This window comes from Chelonus insularis, unplaced genomic scaffold (genome assembly GCF_013357705.1).
Source record: "Chelonus insularis isolate UGA/USDA-ARS -01 unplaced genomic scaffold, ASM1335770v1 contig_388_pilon, whole genome shotgun sequence".
NCBI lineage: Eukaryota > Metazoa > Arthropoda > Insecta > Hymenoptera > Braconidae > Chelonus > Chelonus insularis.
The window spans coordinates 26,764-51,050 of NW_023276544.1; the positions used below are offsets into that span (position 1 = coordinate 26,764).

Genomic DNA, 24,287 nt, shown 5'->3' on the forward strand with positions numbered 1-24,287 from the left:
TTTCATTATAACTTTTGTGTAATAACCTGACAAGTTATCGAATGTTATTTTATTAACTAGATATTAAAGCTATACTTAATATCTGTTATTTCATTTTTTTTTAGACTTTAATGAATCATTTAATTATTCTACCCTTTTTTTCCCTTTTTCTCAAACTATTTTGTGACAACAATAATTGTTGGGAAAATAATAAATAAATAATAATTAAACCAAAGATGAAAAATAATTTGATAATAAAAAGAAATTCATTTTAAAAAATGTCATCACTTTTATTTTTTGATATACAGTCGATTAGAATTTAAATAAATAAATATCATTAATAAAAAAATATTTACTTAACTTATGAAACATATCGAGTGTTGGGTACATAAAAAATTAAAATTTTCCATTTTTAAATTACAACCTAATTGATAATTAAAATATTTAGAGTATAAAATAACGATATTTCTGTAATCAGACATTTTTTTTTAAATGATAAAAAATCAAAAATTAAAATTCTTAATTGAAGAGCAATGGAAAATGAAAATTCAGAAACTTTTAAATAATGTGATATTCGATACTAAAAATCAAAATTACAAATTGATGATAAAAGGAACATCGAAATTTAAAAATTGAAGATTACTCAACTAATGACTGGGTATTGGCATCACTTTTATTTTTTGATAAACATTGGATTAAAATTAAAATAAAAAATATTTACTTAACTTATGAAACATATTAAGAGGTTAAAAAAACAATATTTTGAAGTAAAATCCATTGACAAATTTTTATAACTGATAACAAAGAAAAAAAGGAATATCAAAAGCAAAAAAATTTGCCACATGTAACTAAGAGATTACAACGATAATAATAAAATGATGAAATATCAGAGACGACACGATTATGTAACATTTAGAAAATTTCGTTGATTAGTTGAATTATTATATGATATAATAAATTGACGTGAATTTAGGCGATAAAAATGGTGCTCTTGTTTAATTTATTGGTCATAGTAATTTAAAAGAAAATATTTTTTTTCTTTCATGTGTGAATATGTTGGTATATTCACGGACACTGTTCTTATCGGTGAGTGATCTTTCTTTATGTACAAAGCGTGTACCTCCTCCGTGATATCTAGACCAAGTTGACGTCAAATCTTTCAAGTGTCTTCCTTTCATTGTCGACAATAAATTGCATCGTTCAGTTTATTTATTAAATTTCACGGAATTTTTTTTTCTTTTTCGCTCATGCGAATCAATTAATCCGAAAATTTAAAGAAACCTTGAAGAGATCATTCACTTATTGTTATCAGAATTTTTGGGGGAATAAAGAGAAGACTTTTGGTCTCCACACAAGACTTGTTTTACTGTTCTGTTGCGAGTTGATCAGCGATAATTTTAGATTGTTCTTCGAATCAACCAACTGTGAAATAAACAGTTTATTTTCATTATATTAAAGCTAAAAAAAAGACAAATAATAAAATTAACACACAATTTTCATTGGCAAATGAATAAATTCTTTGGTTAATCGATGATGAACTTGTGTGGAAAAGTTTTTTTCGTCACATCCTCAATTGAAAGAGGATAGAACAGATGAGAGAATGGAGAAAGGAAAGAAAGGAAAAGAAAGGGAGAGAAAGAACTGGCACCCGTTTCAAGGTGAATTTATAGAAGCCTTCGAGCGACCGAGATTATTTCTGGAGTTGCTTCGCACACACAAGTAGACTCTGGGGAGGGCGTAAAAGAGAGTTCGTGAACCTAAAAAAAATTATTATCATTTTGTATGCAGGATTTTGCTCAGGGTAGTGCTCTGCCTGTTGAGGGTCCACCTAAGACAGCTGAAAACAAGATTGTAAATTTCAAACTTTGCTCATGAAATTCGCAGTTTCGGGCTCTGCAAATATTCAATTAAGATACGTTTTTTAAATTTAATATTAGGATTCTTTTTAAATATTCACGAGAAATTATGTTGTGTCTTGAAATAAATTTGATTACATAAATAATTATAAATAAATAATATTAACTTATTTAAATTGATTTCTTTTTTTATTTTATTTTTGCAATTAATGCGGTTTTTGAAAAAGTATTTAATTTTATGTAGTTATGATAATAATCCCGGAATTTCATTATGCATGTTAATTTCTGTATCTATGTCTATTTTTTATAAACAATGCAGTACATGATGTCACGTGCTAGCAGTTATCTATGCGAATTATAATATCTAATTAATACATTTGCATTTTAAAAATCAATAAAAGTGCGGAAAATTGTTAATAAAAATTTATCACTACTTTTCTTTCGTTATTGACAGAAAATATAATATTTTATCAACAAAGTCCTACTCGAAGAAAAAATTTTTGCCGTACAAAAAAATCTTCATTTAATCGATGAGAAAATTTGAAATATTCGCAATAAAATTCTTTATTGAATTTAAAAAAATTTTGCTTGGAAAATGTCTTTTAATCCTTAATTTCTATTTTCTAAGACATCATGGATTTTACAAAAATCAATACTCAGAGAAAAATAATATAAAATAATTCTATTTTATTAGTTGAAAAAACTATTACTTGTTTTCTTAGTGTACATTTATTATAATAATTTTTTAATTAAATTTACTTTTATTAACAATTCAAAGAAAATCCATTTAAATAAACTCCATTAATATTCCTATGCACCAATGACTGCATCTAGATAAAAATAAATATCAAATAAATAATTAAAATAAAACCCTTTCATTATTTATTCACATTCCAAGTAACAACGTCATTCATTCTAATGATTGACATTATTTTAAAAAAAAAAAAAAAGGGAAAACATTTTTTAATGCTTTCACGATTTAATTTCAGCTTGAAAGCTGATTGAAATAATCACGAACAAATTTCTGTGATGATTGATGAGTTGCATATTTCACCCTAAAAATGAGGGAGTTGAAAAAAAAAAAAAAGTAGTGAAGAGTATGATTTTTTGTTCCTGATCTACTGCGAGCCATCAATTTTCCCTGGCCTGGTGACACATCATATCTTTAACATCGTGGCCTGGGCCAGTCCGGGCGGGTCAAAGCGACTCGAAGAGTAAAGATGGAGCAGTGGAATCAAGTCACCAAGCAAGGGGCAGCGGGGACGAGGCAAGCGTGCGCGCCTTGAAGTAGGTCAGGTCTCAATGGTAGCTTACGTATACATTGGTCGTGTACGTGTACAACTCACTGAATCCTACACGCGTTTACTTACTCTCGTTTCGTGTGGTATTACACTCGTGGATTTGAGGTCTCTGTGTGTGGTGTAATGTCTCATACATCCTGTGCTAATTTATCCGAATGACACATTTAATGGCAATGATGATGATGATGATGCTCCAATCTTTGAACTGGAATAGACAGCATAGTTGATGTCTATACGAATATATAAACACATATGTGTCGATGTAGTGTATATAAGTTTATATCTATGTATGTACATAACAATTTTAAACTGTTTCCACTTATTTATTCACTTGCTGCTTCATTTCTATGTACTGTTTGAAAACAACTCAACGAATAAAATATCACTTTAAAAGTCATTGAGTTCAGATGGAAGTTCTGTTCGCAATATGAAACCCGTCAATTATTAATAAAGAAAAATCTTTTTTTAATTAAGCGTAATTTTGCATAATTGCTTGATTGATGTCATTTATTTTCATTTATTTGGTATTATATTGTATGTAAAATGGATCCATTGAGATAATTGAATTGAATTAGTTAAAGTAAACTTTTAATTAATCAAACATTATCTGTCTTAAGTCGTCATATGCCATCTGAATTAAGTGATAATTAATTACTTTTTTTACTACATACCCATGACATCAAATATCAAAAGGGTCATATTTTTTAAATTAAATTTTTCCATTAAACTTTTTACCCAACATCAATGAAGAACTATTTTCTCAATTAAAATGCTTATTTTTAGGTCAATAAAATTGTTATTAAATTTTACTAATATTTTTAATGTATTTTCGAAAATTATTCGTTTTATTTATTATTATTAAAACACTTTATTAAATGCTTGTAGCTTAATATCCATTATTTAAATAATTTGTTTGTGGCTCATTCAAATGCTTCTAATCAAAATAATTGAATGAAATGATACATATAATTTTATCTACAAGAACTATCAACATATCTGTTAATGAAGTCACATTTTTTAAGAATTAACAATAAAAAACAATTATCAAGTGCCTTCAGAGCTCTAATGACATTTAAATGTCCATCTAAATTAATAATTATCAGCTAAAAAAATCATTTTTTAACTCGATAGAATTTTTAATAATTTTTTGTGAACAATGAAGAGGTCAATTGATGACAACTGAAAGAATTGGTTCATTAATATATTATACAAAAATTAATTATTAATTATTATAAAAGTATCAAGGAATGGTAACACAATTAATATTTAAAAATTTTCCAGCATTAATAATTGATTAATAATGTTAATTATCCAGAGTTAATAAATAATTATGGCAAAAAGTAATTGAAAGAAGATTAATATTAAAAATGAAAGAAATGAAGGTTTAACATATTAATCTTCTTTCTTTGTTACTGTAAAAAATAATAATATCAAACTTTCGTTAAATTATTATGAAACTTTTCGCTAATTACTTCCTTATTGATTTATTATATAAAAAGATTAAAAATTAGGTCAAGCTAATTCTCTCATGATCCAATTAATGACCTCATTCATTCATAATTAATTATGTATTAACTATTAATATACAGATACCTATTTTGAATAATTCTTCACCATTTTTATTGATTAAAAACTCTTGTTGGAAATATTCCTTAAAATTTTCTTTCTATTCAAAAGAATCCTTTTATTCTTGATCTCCAAGTAAAACTTGTTTTTATTATCAATTAAAAGGCAATAATAATTTGAATGATTTATTAGAAAATATTTATAATAAATTTATTAGAAATGAATATTTTATTGGCATTAAAGAATTTAATTCATGATTCTGCCATTGAACGATACGAATGATTAGACAGTTAATTTCAGCTGTCTAACAGAAACTAATGATCATTAATCCCAACACACAGAAGATAGTAATTTATAGCATATATAGCTTGACGATGCGTCGACGTATATTAAACGCTGGCTATTACGCAAACAGCTGGAAGAATGTTCTTGTAGGGGTCACGAGGTCGGGTTATATAAGGTCATGGAATAGTTACTCGTTCAAGTTGACATTTTTCCAAGTTCTAAGCTATTCCAAAGATAATGAGATAAAATTTAAGCAAAAAGTCAAGTATGTAGATACATATTTATACTCAGTGAACGCAATCCGGTTTTCAAACTCAAATGTCTCAATTATTGAATTGCTCCAACTACTTTGGTACAGCTGAGATTTTAATTATTGTTATGATGGAATTTTTATTATTTGTTACATCAAATTCCTTGCTGGAATATGATGCTAGAGGTGTTGATAGCTGATAGAGTATTGATTTTATGACAATATTTCTCTAAAAATACTCTCGTGGAGATAGCAAAAATTATTGAAGGATATTTTTGGGTGAGAAAGCTCGATTTATTGATGCTATGATTATGTTTAAGGAGATAAGCTTTATGATATGTCAGGCCCTATGGATTGGAGATATTATTCAATAGCTGGTTTTAGAAGAAGTCAAAAGTTAAAATGGAAACTACTTTTTTTGAAGAATTTTTTTTTCTACCTGAAATCAGGATGTTTTTTTGCTTTTCTTTCAATTTAACAGAGCAATGAAAAGTGATAAAAAATTCAGACATACTTTTTTAAAAAACTAGAAAGTGCAAGCTTTCTAATGCACTTTGGATTATTTAAAATTCATTGGATTTACACAGAAATTTTATTTAATTTTGTTAAAACCATTTAATTGTTACAATTATTATTTACTCTTTTGTCCCAAGATTCAATAAGATATGAAAATTAACTGTCTATTTTTAGTATTCAATTATGACTTTTATTTAATGATGGACTAGAATTAAGCTAAAATAAAAGATTAAATTCAATAAAGATAAAGTAATTACCAAAGTATAGATAATAATTAATTAAATAAGGAAAGAAAGTTAATCAAATAGCTGATGACCAGTGGGATTTTTTCCGGTGAGATTAAATGTTGGTGTCCAACCAGTCAAAACTGGATATCACACTCCTACAAGTGTGTTCAACATATACACAACTCATTCAATGAAGCATAAATATTTAGGAATTCAACAGTATTATAAAACATTACAGTAACAAGTAACTCTTGTTGAAAAGCTTTTAATGACTTTCACACAGAAAAAGTGATCTCCAACACTCATTTATATGCTACATGACACGTTCATTTAATTTGCGTCCTAGTGTTCAATAGATTACATATGAAAAAAATAGTACAAAGGAAGAAGTAGCATAGAAGCAGTAGACTATTAGATAGAGAGGATAAAGGAAGGAGAAATAAAAATGAGAAGTGAATGAATGGACGTAAGTAAAAAATTACGGGAGAATTTCCGGCCGATACGGGTTAGATGTTATTTTATTCGTTGTACTGAGCATACGGCAGACGGTTGGGTCATGAGTGTACTCCCAATAATCGCAAGTTGGAAATTGCACATAGTAGGCCATCAAGTAGATGAATAGATAAAGAGATATACACATTCACTTGGGGATATATTCAGTACGTAGCGTGTTATTTGGTCAAAAAGATGTGGTCGATAGGCTGGCATGATTGTCGATAATTCACGGTAGGAACCCAGACTAATCTATTATTATATCAAATGTGTATGTCCGACATGATGGAAGTTTTATGTGTAGAGACAGTGGTGAGTATAAGCTAGCCTTTATTGCTCACATTCAATGTGTATGCTATTACTTATGTATCCCTCATGTCTATTTATTTTAAATGTAATCATTGATCGTACCACCAATTATACTTCATTTCAATTATTTAACAATTTGATAGGCATGACAGCCGTAAATAATACGAGCATCAACAACCATATCAATTATTGGAAGTTTATTTCCTCCTAGTTATCAAATAAAAGCTCAGAAAAAATCCAAATAATGCTGTTGATCAATTTTTAGATCAACCATTTAATAAAGATAATTAGCAGAGAATCAATGCCATCAGCTTCTAAGTTTGCTGTCAAAAGTCACCTTTTACTACCTGCTTTTTTAATAACAGAAATGTTTTATGTATCATTAGTAATATAAATAAGGTCTAAGTAAATGAATACAGGACTAATAATATTTTATGACCAGCTAATAATTCAATTAATTTAAATCATTATTCAAGAATTTATAGCATATATTTCCTTTTCAGTACCATTTAAGTTATGTCCATGTTGATTTATCCCCCTTTTACTACTTTAAGATGGAATTGATTTCTTAATAAAATTGTTGACAATGTTATAGAATGTAGACTTGTATCTGAAAAAAGGCTAATAAATAAATTACTATGATTAATATCAAGTAACCAGTAGGATCTACTCTATAGCTATGAGGGAATGGAAGCCTGCCTTGTCCTTGATGTGAATGCTTACCACGAGATATAACGATCGTAGATCTGCATACATTTATATGTCTCTAGTAGATATAAAATGATATCTCGTAACAGAGATTGAGGATCAGAAACCTCCATCGATTAGACACTAAACATTGACTTCAATGATCTTTCAGTAATCCATTCACTATTTTCTGTACATTCATAAATTCTACAATTAACATTAACATGAGTTCTATTAATCATATTACATCAACAATAGGTTGTTGAAGAAATATTACTGCTTGATCTTTTTGATGTGTTGAAATTGACATTGAAGAATTTATTCTGCAATATTTTTTGCTTTTTGATCAACTATTGAGATGATTGATCTCTAAAACTTTTTTTAAAAAATAATTTAAAAGTAAATTAGCTGATCTCCAGTTTTCCTAAAGATTAAATTAAATTTTTATTACTGAAAAAAGTAGCAAAAAATGTAGGATTAATGATGGAACTGGTGATCACAATGTCTGAATGAATATTCAAGATGATCGTGAAAGTTTTCACGTCATCGCTTTCTATTTCGCGAGTCTGCAGATCGCGGAAAGAGTTGTATATTACATAGTGAGGAATATAAACGGGGAAATAGATGTTGGAGGCGGTGATTCTCAGTCGTGATAATAACGTAAGCTACGCGAATCTGGCATTGAGAAGCATTAGCAGGGCCGCTATATAACGTCAGTAGGACAGTGAAAGGCGACCTAGACCAAGTCTCTAACACCAGCTGAACGCAATAACGATGTTACTCTTGCGTTTGTATATTTACTCTCATGCTCGTTGAGCTCATGTTGCCTCTTGTGCAGGACTACGCAAGATCTCCATTGTCCTCGATTGAACGGAGGTGGAGTTGGTGGTACTGTGCTTGTCGTGGTATTGGTTTCACTCTCGACAAACTTTCGATTCCAATTGTTTCACCAGCAACTTGCTATATAACTATTGCCTTTATTTTCTCACGACAATCCTCATTCTTTTCTCTTTTTCTTATCTCCAGCCATTTAGAGAAAAATAGGGAGGAAAGTTCTTGTAATGAGTCCGGAAATTGAAATGCAATTTTCATTCAAAGAATTACTGATGGGAAGATGTTTCAATTAATGTTTATTTATGGAAGTAACATCATGTTGAGAGCTTTTTTCTTCAAATGGATGTACATTTTTAGCAATGACATATTTTCTGATGACTTGTTCTCAGCTGTTAAAGTAATTTTCTGGGAAAGTCATTATTTATTTTTAAAAATAAAATGTGTTTCTCATTGATCATAAATTGAATTATTTTGTTTTGTTTTATGTTACAGACTAAAGGCATCGGAAATAAGTCCACCTCGCAAAAAAAATGGCGGGTGAGGACACGCAGATGATTGCCAATGGTGCTGTGAATGTTTTGACAATTATCCCGAGTGAAAAGATGTTAAATGGAAACGTTGATATGCATTGCAATAAGCTTAATAATAATGGATCAATTGTTAATGGAAAAGTGATAGACATTACTGGAGAAAATGGCAAACTTTTATCCATTGGTGATGAAAAGTCCAACAGTTTACATACAGAGTTTGATGATGCTGATATTTCTTGTGGATGGGGACCTTGCAGGCCTCACTGGTTGCAGTTTTTTGCGACTAAGCAGGCTTTTTTAGTTATTTTTTGTCTTACTTGGGTATGTCTGAATACTATCAATTGATTAGTTACCTTGATATTTTAGAAATAGATTATTATGACCTTGATTGTTTTTTTTTCTTATCAACAGGTGCTCCAGGGCATGTATTATACGTATTTTGTCTCAGTGATAACAACTATCGAAAAGCTATTCCAAATTCAGTCAAAGACAACTGGTATAATAATGTCAGCGACTGAAATCGGCCAAATTGGCTCGTCTCTTTTACTAACTTACTACGGAGGTCAAGGTCACAGACCCAAGTGGATTGCCTGGGGCATGATACTCTTTGCGGTGAGCTCCTTCACCTGCTCCATTCCCCATTTTATCTTTGGGGAACAGCTGATTCAGCAGAATGAAATGCTCGTCAGTGCTGTAGGGCATGGTGGAGAGGGCGGCGGTCCTAATTTTACTGACGCCATTCCTGCCAATTTATGCAAACTTGACCCACGACAAAACAATGCTACAGTCAATCCTAATGGGTATGAATCCTTCCAATTTAGTTGCTTTTTTATTTGGTTTCACTTTTTATTTTTTATTCTGATTGGATTGAATATATGAATAATTTAATTGTTTTTTTTTACCGATATGATCATGACGGAATCTTTTATTTTTTTTTAGATAATTTATGAAACATAAAGTATTTTTGAATATTTTGTAATCAAAAACTAGTCACAAATATTTATTTTATCGATATTAGTAGTAAATATCAACTGAAATAAGCTTTTGGTGATAAATTAAAATATTTCATTCATTAAAAATTATTTCTGAATCATTTTTATCTTTTAATTATAAAAAAAAATGCCGACATGTTGATCAATAAGTCAAAAATGATTTATAATGGAGCGAAAAAACTATCTTTTATTTGTTAAGTAATAATAAATAATTAATTTTATATATTATAATTGAAATAACACCAATAGTTACGCTACATTTTTTCCGTGAATCTGTCAAGGTCATACGGGAACCCGCATTTGATAACGCAAACACGTGCCACATTGATAATTTTATTTTTAGATGGGTTTTTGCCACAAGTCCTCCACACTTTAACTCTGATTCTGTGGAGTATTGTGAAGGTGAATTTCTTACTGAGCAAAGGATCCAAAGCAAAATCACAACAGTCGTCCTTGCAATATTTTTTGTGTCCCTGTTGGGCGTAGGAATGGGCCAGACTGCAGTTTATACACTTGGAATTCCATACATAGACGACAACGTTGCATCCCGCGAGAGTCCTTTGTATTTTGGTAAGTTAGCACATAACAAATGGGTTGGGGCTACACAAAAGAACATATTTTCACCAAAAATCAAATTAGCCAAAGAGTCATGGCAAAATGCCAGTGGTGTAACAATGGTAATTATTTTAAATGATGAAAAAACATTCAGTAATGAGAGTTATACAGTCTGAGAACTTTAATGATAGTCTGTGGAAATTTTAAGCATGTGGTTAGATTTCAACTCGTTTTCTCAACAATACCACACATTAGTAAACAACCTAGACATTCAAAGAGAAGAGATAAAAAGTTTCTTCAACAAGAGGCTTTCGAAGTGTACAGTTTTTAACAGCAGTGGTTGATGGATATTTTTGAATAATTTTAATAAAAAGAGCTAATGAATATCAAGTAGAGTTACCAGACATGATGACCATGTGTTTCCATTATTTTGAAAACATACTGTGATTCGTTTTTGGCTTTCAAGAAGTTAGATTCTGGTAAAAAAATTGGAACTAACAAAAGGGTGAACTGAGTTTTGTATTCAACAAGATAACTAGCTATGGTATTGAGAAAAAAATTGCAAAAAATGGTCTCAATAATCATTGCGCGTTTCGTCTTGACGTAGATAAAGATAATCAGATAAGAAAAAAAGAACATTTTTCGGGCTCTCAATTTTAGCTTTGGTGATAACACAACATGAACAATTGTAGCAGAAAAAGTCATTCAATAGTAATCTGTGGAAATTTTAAGCAAGCATGTGGTTCAATTTCCCCTTTTTTCCATGTCCAACAATGCCACACATTAGTGTAGAATCTAGACATTCGAGAGCGAGAAAGAGAAAAAAAAAGCTTCTCTAAACAAAAGACACACACAGACTGCATTATTTTAAGTGCGCGAACACAACTTTTCAGCTACTGATTAAAACACTGTGTCGACTGAATGAAGCTTAAATCAACTGTGTTCAAGTCTAATCCCAAAATAATAGAAGTAAGCTCATTTGCTGGAGATTAAATAGAATATCAAAATGTAACAGCACTCCGTTATTTTTCATAAATACTCGGTGTCAAATATCCGTGGGAATAATACCTCTTGTCTTTCAATTCAACGTATTCGATTTTTACTTTTATAAAAGATATTCAGTATTTTGGAGAACACAATATACTCAAATCCTAGCTATACTCTTATACCACCATCACATTCTTATTTGTAAATCACAGGTAAATAAAAAGAGTATCAAGATCACTCTAAATTGCAGTATCTGCAAAGACTTAATGTGCAAAAATGAATGCATAAAAGTTCTCTCGCAATATTACAGGAAAACCGAAAAATAATAAAAATAGAAATAAAATTTTTTTTCAAAAGATCCTCTACAAATAACGTGAGTATTATTCTGGTCTGCTGAAGTTTTAATGACCCTACAAACAAAAATGACTACTTTCAAAGCGGGTTTTTTATATTCTTCACTGCTCTTCCTGCAGTTAACTCTGTCAATTTGTATAATAATCCTTCATGTTGCAGCCATAACAATAGGAGTGCGAATCCTTGGTCCGGCACTTGGTTTTATTCTTGGTTCCCTTTGCACCATGCTGTATGCTGATCTATCGGCTAATCCACAAATCACACCCACTGACCCGAGGTGGGTTGGTGCTTGGTGGCTTGGTAAGTTCTAATAAATCAATATGTAAATTTGCAGTACTATTTCAGTAATCCTTAAAAAAATACTTTAATCCTTTAAGTCTCATTTTTTACCCAACGTAATTGGAAAGTTACATAAATAATCCTTCTACGTAATGCAATATTTATTGTTCCAATAATTTTCATCTAGCACATAATAAAAAATAAAATATCTACCATTTTTTAATTAAATATTCAATCAAACTATTTTTTCTCCTTATTTTGTTATTAATTCAATCATGTAAAATCCCAAGACCTCATAAATAACACTCATATCTCTAAATGTCCTTTTTTGCTAGCTTAAGTACTCCCTTGTGGATCAAAACAACCCTTACTGAACCCCTCTAGTACATGAATTATGATTGTAATCTTGGAAAAAATAGCAGTAGATATCTGAAGAGACTTCTTCCTAAGAGCTTGGAAGAGTGATAGTGAAACATTGTTTAAATTGGACCAAATTTGATACCTTCTTATCACACAGCATAGTCAAGTTCTATACCTTTGACAATCAATTTAAAATTTACAATTTTCTAGCTCGTATTTCATTTATAAAGTTCAGTTTTATTTAAATTATTTAATCTCAACTTTTATTAGAGATGAATTGGCGAAGATAATATTCTAAAAATTTTTGTTTTCATCTCGTGAAAAATGATTGGCTTTTCGTTGATCAGTGTAGTGTGACATAAATTGTGACAAATATTTGATTGAACCAGTAAGAAAGCTAGGTTGAATGAGAAGCAAAAATGATGTTGGTCAATGTTAGATCTAAAAGTATACAAAAATGCCCATATATGAAATATTGCATTTCATCAAAGAATTTCCCTTGCAGGTCTTGTTCTCATATCTGCCATGCTGATGTTGGTCAGCGTTGCCATGTTCGCTTTCCCCACCCGATTGCCCACCAGTCGATCGCCACCTAAGATAGAAGATTCAAAGAAACCTAGTCTCAGAGGTAAGTCGACATAAACTTTTTATCTATACACACATATAAATAAGCATTTTTTTATTTTATTTACCTTCAGGTGAATGTAAATTAACTAGTCAGGAGTGTCAAGGATATTCGAATATATTCTTTAGGATGTTGTCATCTTGCTAAAGATATATACGACTTACGTGCGTGAATGGTGATTTCTTGATGCCAAATACTTAGTGAAATCTTTCGATCTTCGTATTGGCGTTGCCACAAATAACCCGGCTGGTAGTTTTATCGTGAGTTTGTACGCGTATCCAATCTCCCTTGGTGTGTGAGTCAATAATAATGACTGACCGACTCGCGAACGGTGGAACAAGTTCACGGTCGTATTGAGCCAGGACCCTGAGGACACGTGTGCACTAACATGTGCTAGAATATCAAGGGAGACACTCAATCTCCTTGTCAACTGTCTCACGCATGCCTTTGATATTTCTAACGCCCACCAAACTCCTCCGCTCTTCAAGTTTCACTTGCTGAAGGATATTTAAATGAAGTTGTCCGTCACGATTAAATAATGTACTCAATTTTACGCCGAATTTTTTGCACTTTTTTGTCGTTAGAAGTAGTATGAGTGTGGGAATATGCTAAAAGTTGAGTTAATTATATTCTTAATAGGGTGCGGCGGTAATATTTTTCTATATCTTGATAATTTTTTAGCAGAGCTGATTGTTGATGTGACTAGCTAATTTTTTTTTTTCATGTTTGATAAAAAAAGAATTTAACAAAATTATTTTATGACTTTGATAAAGAATGTTTTATATTCATTACTTGGATTTTAAATGTATCCTTAAGCTATTTTTTATTTTAATCAATAAAGTTATATATCAAGTTACTGATTCTATCACCTATAGAGAAGATTTTTTTTTTTTTTTTTGAATAAAATTTCTATTAAAAAATGAATTTTTAAAAGAATTATGTAACTCTTGAAAGATATTAATAGTTTCTGGTAGATTAATAGAGACTTTTGAACAGTTTTTTTCGCAAATTCTTTTTTTGTTGGTTGTTATATATATATATATATATTACACACGTATTACTCAATAGTATTCAACTGTATATTATGCATTTTCATAAGCAGTACTCCAACTCATCATACTGACAAGTTATTTATAACTTTCAAAAATAATTGCTGATTGTTTGATCATGAATATTTCAATAAAACTATGGCTTGATAATTTTTGTCAACTAAATAATGGTAGTAACTTCTAAATGAATTCATACAGCTCCATAAAAATGATAAAATAGTTCAGCTATCCCTATTAATATCAATAATAAATAGGAGTGACATTTTGTAGCTTCTGTGTTCCGCTTCTAATCAATATTTATGAAATCTACAAATTATACGGTAGTCCCATTGGGGTGCTAGAAGAGTAGAATAGCTGAATGACTATTATTATGTATTTAAAAAAAAGCAAAAAAGATATTATACATAATCGAAGGGTCACGAATGTTTCGTTTCTTTTTTGGCTGTCAAGCAACCCGAAAAAAAAAATCCTAGGGTCCGTTCCAAGCAAGCCTTTTAGCGCCTCAGTTTAGGATAGGAGAGATCTATCAATTATTTAATAGCAAAGGGAATAATTTGCCATTTAGTTTCTTTATTATAGGGAGACCCTGAAAAAAAGTAGAAAATAAATAACTCAGTAATAGGCGTGTCTATACAAATATTTGAGAATTCCCAATCAGTATTTGAAAAATTTACAAGCCATCGTTTATCTTAGTTGAGGGCCCAGGTGGACGCAGAATCCATAATTCAATCGCAAAAAATTTATCCCAAGTGCTGGAGGTCCTTTGGAATTCAACAAAAATTCACGAAGCATTCAGAAGAAATTAAGATGGAATTTAGTTGGAATTTTTTTTGCTGTCATGATGTTTAAGTTGATTTTATTGAAACTTATATTAATTAATGGTCATATTATTTTTATTTTATTTGAATTATAATCCAATGAAGGCTTGAATAATTTTTTATTACTCATAAAGAATTTTTATAAAAAATTAAATTATTACTTTTATAATAACTTTTCTATGAGTGCTTCACGTGTTATTTTATAGTTTATGTCTATTTGACCACATTATTACATTCTCTGCATCATTCTATGATTGTTGGCTATTGTTGAATGTGCAATAAACTTATATGGAATTTCATAATTGATTCACCTGTACCATGAACAACATTTCAAAGTTAATAAATAAAAAAGTATACTATTTTTTGAAAGAAAGAATGAAGTAAACAAGATAACATGGTGGTAAATTTGATGCTAAATTAATCAGAAACATGGTCTAATCCTGAAAATGATACTCTAAAAAATAGACCAACCTCTTGAATGCTTACCACCAAGACGCTTGTCTCCTTTCAACAGCTAATTCCACACTTTAATAAATTTTTTCTCCATCCTCCTCCTCAGCAACTCGTTGTTTCTCTTTACAAGTGCAATTTTCTCAGTTCTCTTGGTTTGCTTCTGTCTTTTCTCGTCTTGTTTCTTTTTCTTTTACCTTATAGTCTATGGGTCTATGCGGGGTTGCCACGATCTCGGCGACGACATAGGAATTCCCATTCCCCTCTTTTGACTTTGCCTATTACACAAAGAAATATAAAAAAAGCGTGGGATTAATTGTAGACATTAATCTTAGGAACGTTAGTATAAGGCACATGTGCTAATTCTAATAATAGAATTATTTGATTAAATGTTTTTATAGAATCGTTAACGAACCTCTTGATGATACATAGACATATCGTCTGGACTCTTTGAGCTTTTAATCGACCAGCCGCTTGTTTTAATTGAGACAATTTTTGTAGACTATTTTCTAGATTCAATAGATGAAATAATGTTTAAGTCTCTTGCGTATATGATCTGGCAACTGCGAGGTTCGCGACATAAAATCTACGATGCCTCGAGTACTAAGCCGCGTATAAACCAATGAGAATGAAATACGTCGTAGCATATGTGCATACTCATCGCCTAGACCAAACTTTTTGCTCCTTTTTTCTGTTTTTGCTTTGATGTTGTAAAATAGCTAGAGAATTTTTTGACAACTCAAACTCACAGAAAACTATCTTTATTTCTTGCAGATTTTCCTAAGGCTGTCAAGAGACTGCTCAGAAATGACATCCTCATGTTCAGAACTGCCAGCAGCGTCCTCCATATTCTACCCATCGCTGGATTATACACATTTTTGCCAAAATATTTGGAGACACAGTTTCGTCTTCCTGCTCATCATGCTAATATGATATCAGGTGATTTTACTACTTTGATGATGATAAATTTTGAAATATTTTCATTAACTAGGATAATTAATTAAAGAAAAAATTTCGTGATGAACTGATGTGTTAAATAGTTTGATATGATAAGTGGGATTTGTTAATTTAACTTATCAATGCTATATATAACTCATTGAAGTTTGTGACGTAACTCAGCAAGACATTAATGTCTCGAATTAAGACACCAAGTAGAGCAAGTCAATATTGCCATTATTGCTGAAATAACGGCAGGATATTGGTTTATCATTAGTCATTAACTGACAAATTATTACAAGTTAATGATTTAGATCTTTTGACAATAAATTATTGCTGATAAGAATGGATTAAAAAATATGTAAGTCTTTGATATTTCTGATAAATTTAGGAGACGGATATTTTTGAATAATTTTAATAAAAAGAGCTAATGAATATCAAGTAGAGTAGCCAGACATGATGACTGTGTAATTCCATTATTTTGAAAACATACTGTGATTCGTTTTTGGCTTTCAAGAAGTTAGATTCTGGTAAAAAAATTGGAACTAACAAAAGGGTGAACTGAGTTTTGTATTCAACAAGATAACTAGCCATGGTATTGAGAAAAAAATTGCAAAAAATGGTCTCGATAATCATTGCGCGTTTCGTCTTGACGTAGATAAAGATAATCAGATAAGAAAAAAAGAACATTTTTCGGGCTCTCAATTTTAGCTTTGGTGATAACACAACATGAACAATTGTAGCAGAAAAAGTCATTCAATAGTAATCTGTGGAAATTTTAAGCAAGCATGTGGTTCAATTTCCCCTTTTTTCCATGTCCAACAATGCCACACATTAGTGTAGAATCTAGACATTCGAGAGCGAGAAAGAGAAAAAAAAAGCTTCTCTAAACAAAAGACACACACAGACTGCATTATTTTAAGTGCGCGAACACAACTTTTCAGCTACTGATTAAAACACTGTGTCGACTGAATGAAGCTTAAATCAACTGTGTTCAAGTCTAATCCCAAAATAATAGAAGTAAGCTCATTTGCTGGAGATTAAATAGAATATCAAAATGTAATAGCACTCCGTTATTTTTCATAAATACTCGGTGTCAAATATCCGTGGGAATAATACCTCTTGTCTTTCAATTCAACGTATTCGATTTTTACTTTTATAAAAGATATTCAGTATTTTGGAGAACACAATATACTCAAATCCTTGCTATACTCTCATACCACCATCACATTTTAATTGTATGTAAATAGCTATATTTACAACAGATTAATGTGCAAAAATGAATTAAACTAGCATTTACCTTTTATAAAATCAAATTATTCTCATGTATTAGCTGTGTTAAAATTTACATAGCGAATTTGGTCAATATTTCAAAGCTCATGCTATCTACCCAAAGATCCCTACCATAGATAATAGTAGACACAGTATATTTTGTCTAATGTCTTTTTTACGACGATTTTTTAAAGTTAATTTCCATCTTTATTTTTTTTTTCATTATGTTCTGTTGATTCTTTTAGGTGTTGGAGGAATCTTGGTGATGGGTTTAGGCATAATAATCAGTGGAGTTTTTATCCTAAGAGCCAAACCTAATGCCAGATTTGTAGCTGCTTGGATAGCTTTCACTGCAGTGGTCTACGCGTTAGGAATGGGTATTTTAATGTTCATCGGCTGTCCCATGGATGATTTTGCTGGTCTCACTACTAAGGCTGATGGAATAACTGGTTTTGAACCAACATGCGAAGCAAGCTGTGATTGCGATCGAAATAAATTTAGTCCGATATGTGGTGCAGATAAAAGAACATATTTTTCAGCTTGTCATGCGGGATGTTCGAATTACACTATAACAGATGGTAAAGTCTCATCAGTAAGTTTCATTTTCACAAAAAAATCCCTATATATTACTTACTTTCGCTATATCATCTATGAGTTATTTTGTAATTTATTCAGAAAAAAAGTGCTAATGATAGCATGGATTCATTTTTCTTGGTGATAACATTTTTCTGAATAAATTATCAGCATATTTCATAATCTTCTTCTTATTCTACTTGAATGGAATAGTTTAATTGATGATGATTATTACTTTTATAGTTTTACAACTGCCAATGTGTTGGGCAAAATGAAACGATGCCAGAAGTATTGAGTTCAGCTACAATTGGATACTGCGAACTTGAATGCAGTAACTTTTGGGTCTACATGATCCTGTTTTCCTTGTTTGTCTTCATTCACTCAACGAGTGAAGTGGGATCGATGCTTTTGATACTGCGATGTGTTGATCCCAGAGACAAAGCCATGGCTTTAGGACTCATACAATTTGCCATTGGTTTATTTGGTATGTTTTTCACAAATACTTTTGATTTGTCTGAAAAATTAATTGCTATACAATGAAATATCATGAAGAGAATTATGGAGATTGGTTGCTAGAGAACAATTCAAGTAGATTGGAAAGCAAAATTACTTTTGAGAAAAATATAGTTTCAATAACTTCATGACTCTTTTCTTTACATAACACCATCTATAATAACTCTAGATCAAATTATTCTCTGGTAAAAGTACTCAAGATAATAATTATTGATAAAAATTTATGAATGATATTATAAACAATGCTACGATCATGTAGCACAGATATCATTAATCCATTATGATGTTGACGTCGATTGGAGTAAAAAAGTTTTGAATATTTTCCTAACAATCTATTTGATTTATAATTCTAGCTTTAATTCTCAACGTGAGAATTTTAATAAATTTTTGTGACCATTATATTGATGATAATTTATTTTTGTAATTAATTTAAAAATCACTTACTTTTACAGGAAACGTACCTTGTCCCATAGTTTACGGAGCTGTAGTAGATTCTGCTTGTCTTGTTTGGGAATATGCATGTGGTGAACGTGGTGCTTGTTGGCTCTACGACTCAAATATATTCAGGATGTTCTTTCATGGTATGTTCACCACAAAAATTAATCAACAATTCTCAGAGGTTTCACGTACAATTATACTGAGTAATTACAATGACTTGATATACTAATTAAATATATTTTCACAGGCACTACAGGTGGAATTCTTATATTAGCGTTCATTGTTGATCTCGTTGTATGGTACAAAGCAGGAAGTATAAATTTCGTAGATGAGCAAACGGGAGAAGAGGGTTCAGCTGAAGAAATGACTACTCTCAAATCCCAGGATGCCCAAACAGTGGACAACGATTACCTATGAAAGGTTGATGATAAAACAAATAAGAAAATATATTTTTTTTAGACCATTAAGGTGAGTAAGAGGATATTTCATGTGAAAGATATAATTAAACCAGTGAGCAAAGAGTACACTGAACTGAATTATAACGAATAGAAATGTCACATCGATAATTCAGCTGCGTGTTAATTTTTATCAGTAATTAGGGAATAAGTATTGCCATAAAAACGTGCAGGTGGATAAGACGATGTGGAGTAATTATTAATTATGAGAGTAATTATGTTTGTAAGACAATGCAAATGAAAATAACGTTTAGTCGATGAATAGGCAATATATATATACATAAATATATATATATATATACATACATCTATATCTATATGTACTATTCGCGCCTAAATATAACGGTGCTACCTAAAAAACGAGAACTGGAATTTGTGTCAAGTTGCAGAATGGAAAAGCATACGCAAATCATTTCTCATGAAAAATATGAATATATTTATGTATTTACTTTTAAAAATTATTTGTGAATTTTTTAACGCAATCAGCATCAACGATCTGACATAATCGGCTGGCTGGTTAATGTTAGAAAAAAATATACAAGACTTAATTAATTAGTTGATATAATTTTATTGAATCAATCAGCATAGCTAAGCTGCTATTGAAGATATTTTTATATTTTAGTCATGTGATATTGAAATTTATTATTTCGAAAAAATCAACGATTTTTAAGATTTATAAAGTAATCATTAAATTAATTATTAGTGAAATAATATTTGTGATTTTAGGAAAAATTAAAATTTATTTTATTTACTGTTTAATGTAAATGAAATAATTTTTCACCAAAATGTATAAAAAATAAGTAAGATGTGTTAAATTTTGTAAAATTATGTGATTTAAAGATTGTATATGTACATATTTTTTCATGAGAAAAATTTGAGCTCAAGATTTTAGTGCGAATGTTTTCAATCTCGGTACCGCCGTCCATTTCACATAACAAAAATAATTTTCCGCTAAATATAAAATATAACACGAGGACGTGATAGGTACAGTGTATAGATAGAACAGTGAGAATGGAGTAAATTGAAAAAAAGGCGAATATGAGAGAAGTAAAAAAAAAAAATACGATATTAAAGACGACAAATTAAAATAGTAATGAGTGAATTAATTAAATAATTAATGAATAATACATGGAAAATATTTTTAGACAATTTGACGGATCACAGGGGTGATATTAATACCAGTGAACATGTATGAAAGGTCTTTTAAAAACTAAAATAATAATAAATTAATGAGAAAAATAATTAATTGATAGAAAAAAGTAATTGGTAATATTAATATTAATAATGAATTAATGATAATAAAAATCTAAGAGCTGTATTTTAATATCATACACTTTACAAATGGCATTGCCAATGTCTGTCTAGTGTTTTAAGTGACATCCAATAAAAGATAGAGTAAAAGGAAAATAAAATTTGGTCTGGGCATTAAAAATTGAAAGGTTCAAAAGTTATTAAGGAAATGGAAGATGAAAGAATTTTTATTTGAACGATTAACAAAGATAAGATTAATAAAAAAAAATACTTTAGAATCATCATTAGATTATTGATGAATACAAATAGCAATCATCTTCATGAGAAATTGTATTTTTATAATTAAAAAAGAAAATGATACCTAAGCTGTTGCTCTTGAAGCCTTACGTGCAGTAGGATATTTAGGCTCTCTGTTCTCCAAGAAATTTTATTTTGATTCTACTTACCGTACTTTTTATCATTATTATTTACATTCTAACGATAATAATGATGATGGAAATAATACAGTCGCATATTAAATAAATAGATTTAAAGAAACTGCAATAAATAAGATGAAAATATAAGTTGTTATGTTACGATTTAAACTTTTAAAAATAAAAAAAGAGATTGAGCTCACATCGAGACTGAGAGTTTACGGTTTTCAATTATCATCATAGAGTTTACTATTTCCTATGCACATTACAAATATCTGTACAAATGCCCAAGTATTTTCTCACTGATTATAGCGGAAATGTAAGAGTAATTAAATTACTGATAAATAGGCATCTATAGTGTTACTTTGTGCTAGAATATTTATTAAATAAATGGACAAATATTTTTATAAAATTTATTTAGAGATAGTTACTTTGAAAAAGAAATCCAGGAATTTAACTACCAAACATTCCTAATAATAAACTTTAAAAAGTTTAAATTTATTTGTTATTTTAGTTTTATTTTAAATATTTTGTTGTTACAATCATAAAAAAAAAAAAAATACTGAAATGTAAAAAAAAAAAATAACAAACAATATATAAAATACTATTTTAGCACAAAGTAAAGCTAAAATGTCTGCTCATAAATATAAATTATATGCCGGTCTAAAGTAAATCTTTCTTCCCTTACTTGTTGTTGCTGTTGTTGTTGTTTGTCTGTACCAATGAATTGACGGTTATTTTTGCAAATATTCATCCATTTGTGATCACTAGAAAAAGAAAGAAAGAAAGAGTGAGAGATGTTAATTGTACAGCAGGCTGCTCATACGTAGTATATATAGTAGTGTATTTCTCTTTCCGCACTTGTAAATAAAAGAGTACAATAATATTACCAAACCGATACCCCTTGACATAAAGATCATAATATAGACAATATTGTGACATCGCGGAACCATATTTTTCGCATGATAATATTGTCATTTTTAAAAAATTCAGAAATAATGGATTACTCAGATTATTGAATAATTATATAAACTCATGTAATTCTATAAATATTTTTCTGATCACTATAGACATATTTTTAAAATATCATTTTATTATCGTTCATTAACAAGAGTGATTTTTAATCCATTATTTCGGCTATTTTCACTGTTCAAAATAACTGATTCGATGTTTTCATCAATTTTGTAACGGTATTTTGAATTTATCTGAGATTTAGAAGATTAAACAACACTGCCGTTATCCGATATTTATTATATATCATTTTTACAGTTAAATATTACAGAAAACTGAAATAAAATACTGCCGAATTTATTCATTAAACTGATAACTGCCCATGAGAATTATAATTCTACTGCATTTCAGAGCATTTCATTCTAAATATTGAATTTCCAAGTGTACTATAAAATAATAGAAGTTCAAGGTTCCGCAAAAGCACTCTGTTGTCTCTTGAATTTTTCAAAAATAGAAGAAAAAAAGTGAATTAATTTAGAAAGAAAAAAAAATTAATTATAGCAAATGATAAATAATATCCATAATTATACTATTTTATACACATGATTGTAAGATTAATTGATGGATTTACTATTTAAGTATCTATGACGAAAGTTTACGACTTTATGGAGGTTTTTCATTGGAGGCTGCATTTCCAGGTTTATTTTTAAGTAGTCAAACTGTCTTAACAAATGAAAAAATTAATATATTTTGTCGAAAGTAAATCAATAATCAATAATAGATTATAAGTGCCTCTAGAAGAATTATGTTGAGTGTGAATTAACTCTTTCAGAACTGAATCTCTTATTTTAAATAGAGAAAATGATATTGCTCGTTATTTTAATTTATAAATATTTATTTTATCGTTTAAAATTTTTTTTTTTAGTACATTAGATAAATACTTTATTAATATATATTATTTTATTTTGAAATATTATGTAAAATTTGAAAAATTATTTATAATTTTATTGATATTGATATGTATTGAATAGAATTTTTAAAATGATGTTATAAAAATACTATTGGTTTTGTTTTGATTCCTAAAGATATTTATTGATATTTAAATAGTCAAATATAATATTAAAAGAAAGTTGAAAAAAAAAATATTTTAGTAAACACAAGTTATGAAAGGGTTAATAAATCAGTGTATTTATTGATAGCTAAATATTGTTATAAAACTATCATTTTATTTCACTGTCATCACGAAATGACGAAAAGTATGTCAATAAAGCCACTTAATGAAACCTCCTAAAAGAAATTGTTGAATTAATTTCAAATTAATTTTGAATAAAATAATCAATAAAAAAAAAACATTTAATCCTTGCGTAAGTTAAATTGCTAGTCTTTAATGTGGAATATAGATGAGAAGTGTTGAATACAGAGAAGGATAAAATGGCAAAGGGAAATGTAAAATTATCATATTATAATATAATATAAACAGATGAAAAGTAAATTAAATGAATCGTAATTTTGACTTATAATTCGTTAATTTATGAACAGAGTTGAAAACAGAACATATTAAATGATATTCATGGAAATGCATAATAATGATAATTTTTTTGTATATATTATAATATATTCATTATTACTATTATTATTATTATTATTATTATTATTATATCATTATTTTGCATATTTTATTGTTTTAATTATTACAATAATTATTTTCGAATATCTTTTTTAAATACATTACAGTTATATAAATTTATAATTAGTATTTTATATAATATTTTATAAGATAAATTTATTAGAAAAATAATTTCAAACATTTTGATACAATTATTGCATAAACAAATACGAAATATTGTAATTATTAATTAAACCGCCGTATTTACGTTCTAAAGATTGTACTATAATTTCATAATGAACTATTCAGTTGAGAATTAATGATGTACATATAACAAGAATTGTAAAACTTTATATTGTTTGACAAAACACGCTCCGCATCACTCATGTACCTTTTTTAATACACAAACACTCTGATGAATGATAATTATAATTAGCCTGAGGATTATTCATAACATTTTCTTCATAACAAATTGTTCCAATTATTAACAAAATGGATTAGTAATAAATTTTCTGAAGTGTTTAAAAAAATTTAAATAGTTTTGTAATCAATCCAAGGGCTAAGACTGAATGAAATGA

At 29.2% G+C, this 24,287-nt stretch overlaps 1 protein-coding gene and 1 long non-coding RNA gene across 3 annotated transcripts in view; one reads left to right on the plus strand and one right to left on the minus strand.

Moving 5' to 3' along the window:
- Oatp74D (Organic anion transporting polypeptide 74D) overlaps positions 1-20,126 on the plus strand; it is a 40,900-nt gene extending 20,774 nt beyond the window's left edge. For both annotated transcript variants that reach the window (XM_035084322.1, XM_035084323.1), the window contains 10 exons: positions 8,795-9,153; positions 9,244-9,632; positions 10,168-10,394; positions 11,880-12,020; positions 12,865-12,987; positions 16,076-16,240; positions 17,755-18,101; positions 18,326-18,566; positions 19,048-19,176; positions 19,281-20,126. In XM_035084322.1, the coding sequence (XP_034940213.1) occupies positions 8,833-9,153; positions 9,244-9,632; positions 10,168-10,394; positions 11,880-12,020; positions 12,865-12,987; positions 16,076-16,240; positions 17,755-18,101; positions 18,326-18,566; positions 19,048-19,176; positions 19,281-19,450 (2,253 nt within the window). In that variant the 5' untranslated portion in view covers positions 8,795-8,832 and the 3' untranslated portion in view covers positions 19,451-20,126. The remainder of the gene's footprint in view (positions 1-8,794; positions 9,154-9,243; positions 9,633-10,167; positions 10,395-11,879; positions 12,021-12,864; positions 12,988-16,075; positions 16,241-17,754; positions 18,102-18,325; positions 18,567-19,047; positions 19,177-19,280) is intronic.
- Positions 15,073-15,810, minus strand: LOC118067543 (uncharacterized). The gene is made up of 3 exons (XR_004690398.1): positions 15,717-15,810; positions 15,323-15,579; positions 15,073-15,162 (listed from the first exon to the last, which is right to left on the minus strand). It is a non-coding gene; the product is annotated as an uncharacterized lncRNA (long non-coding RNA).
- Positions 20,127-24,287: the final 4,161 nt, after the last annotated feature.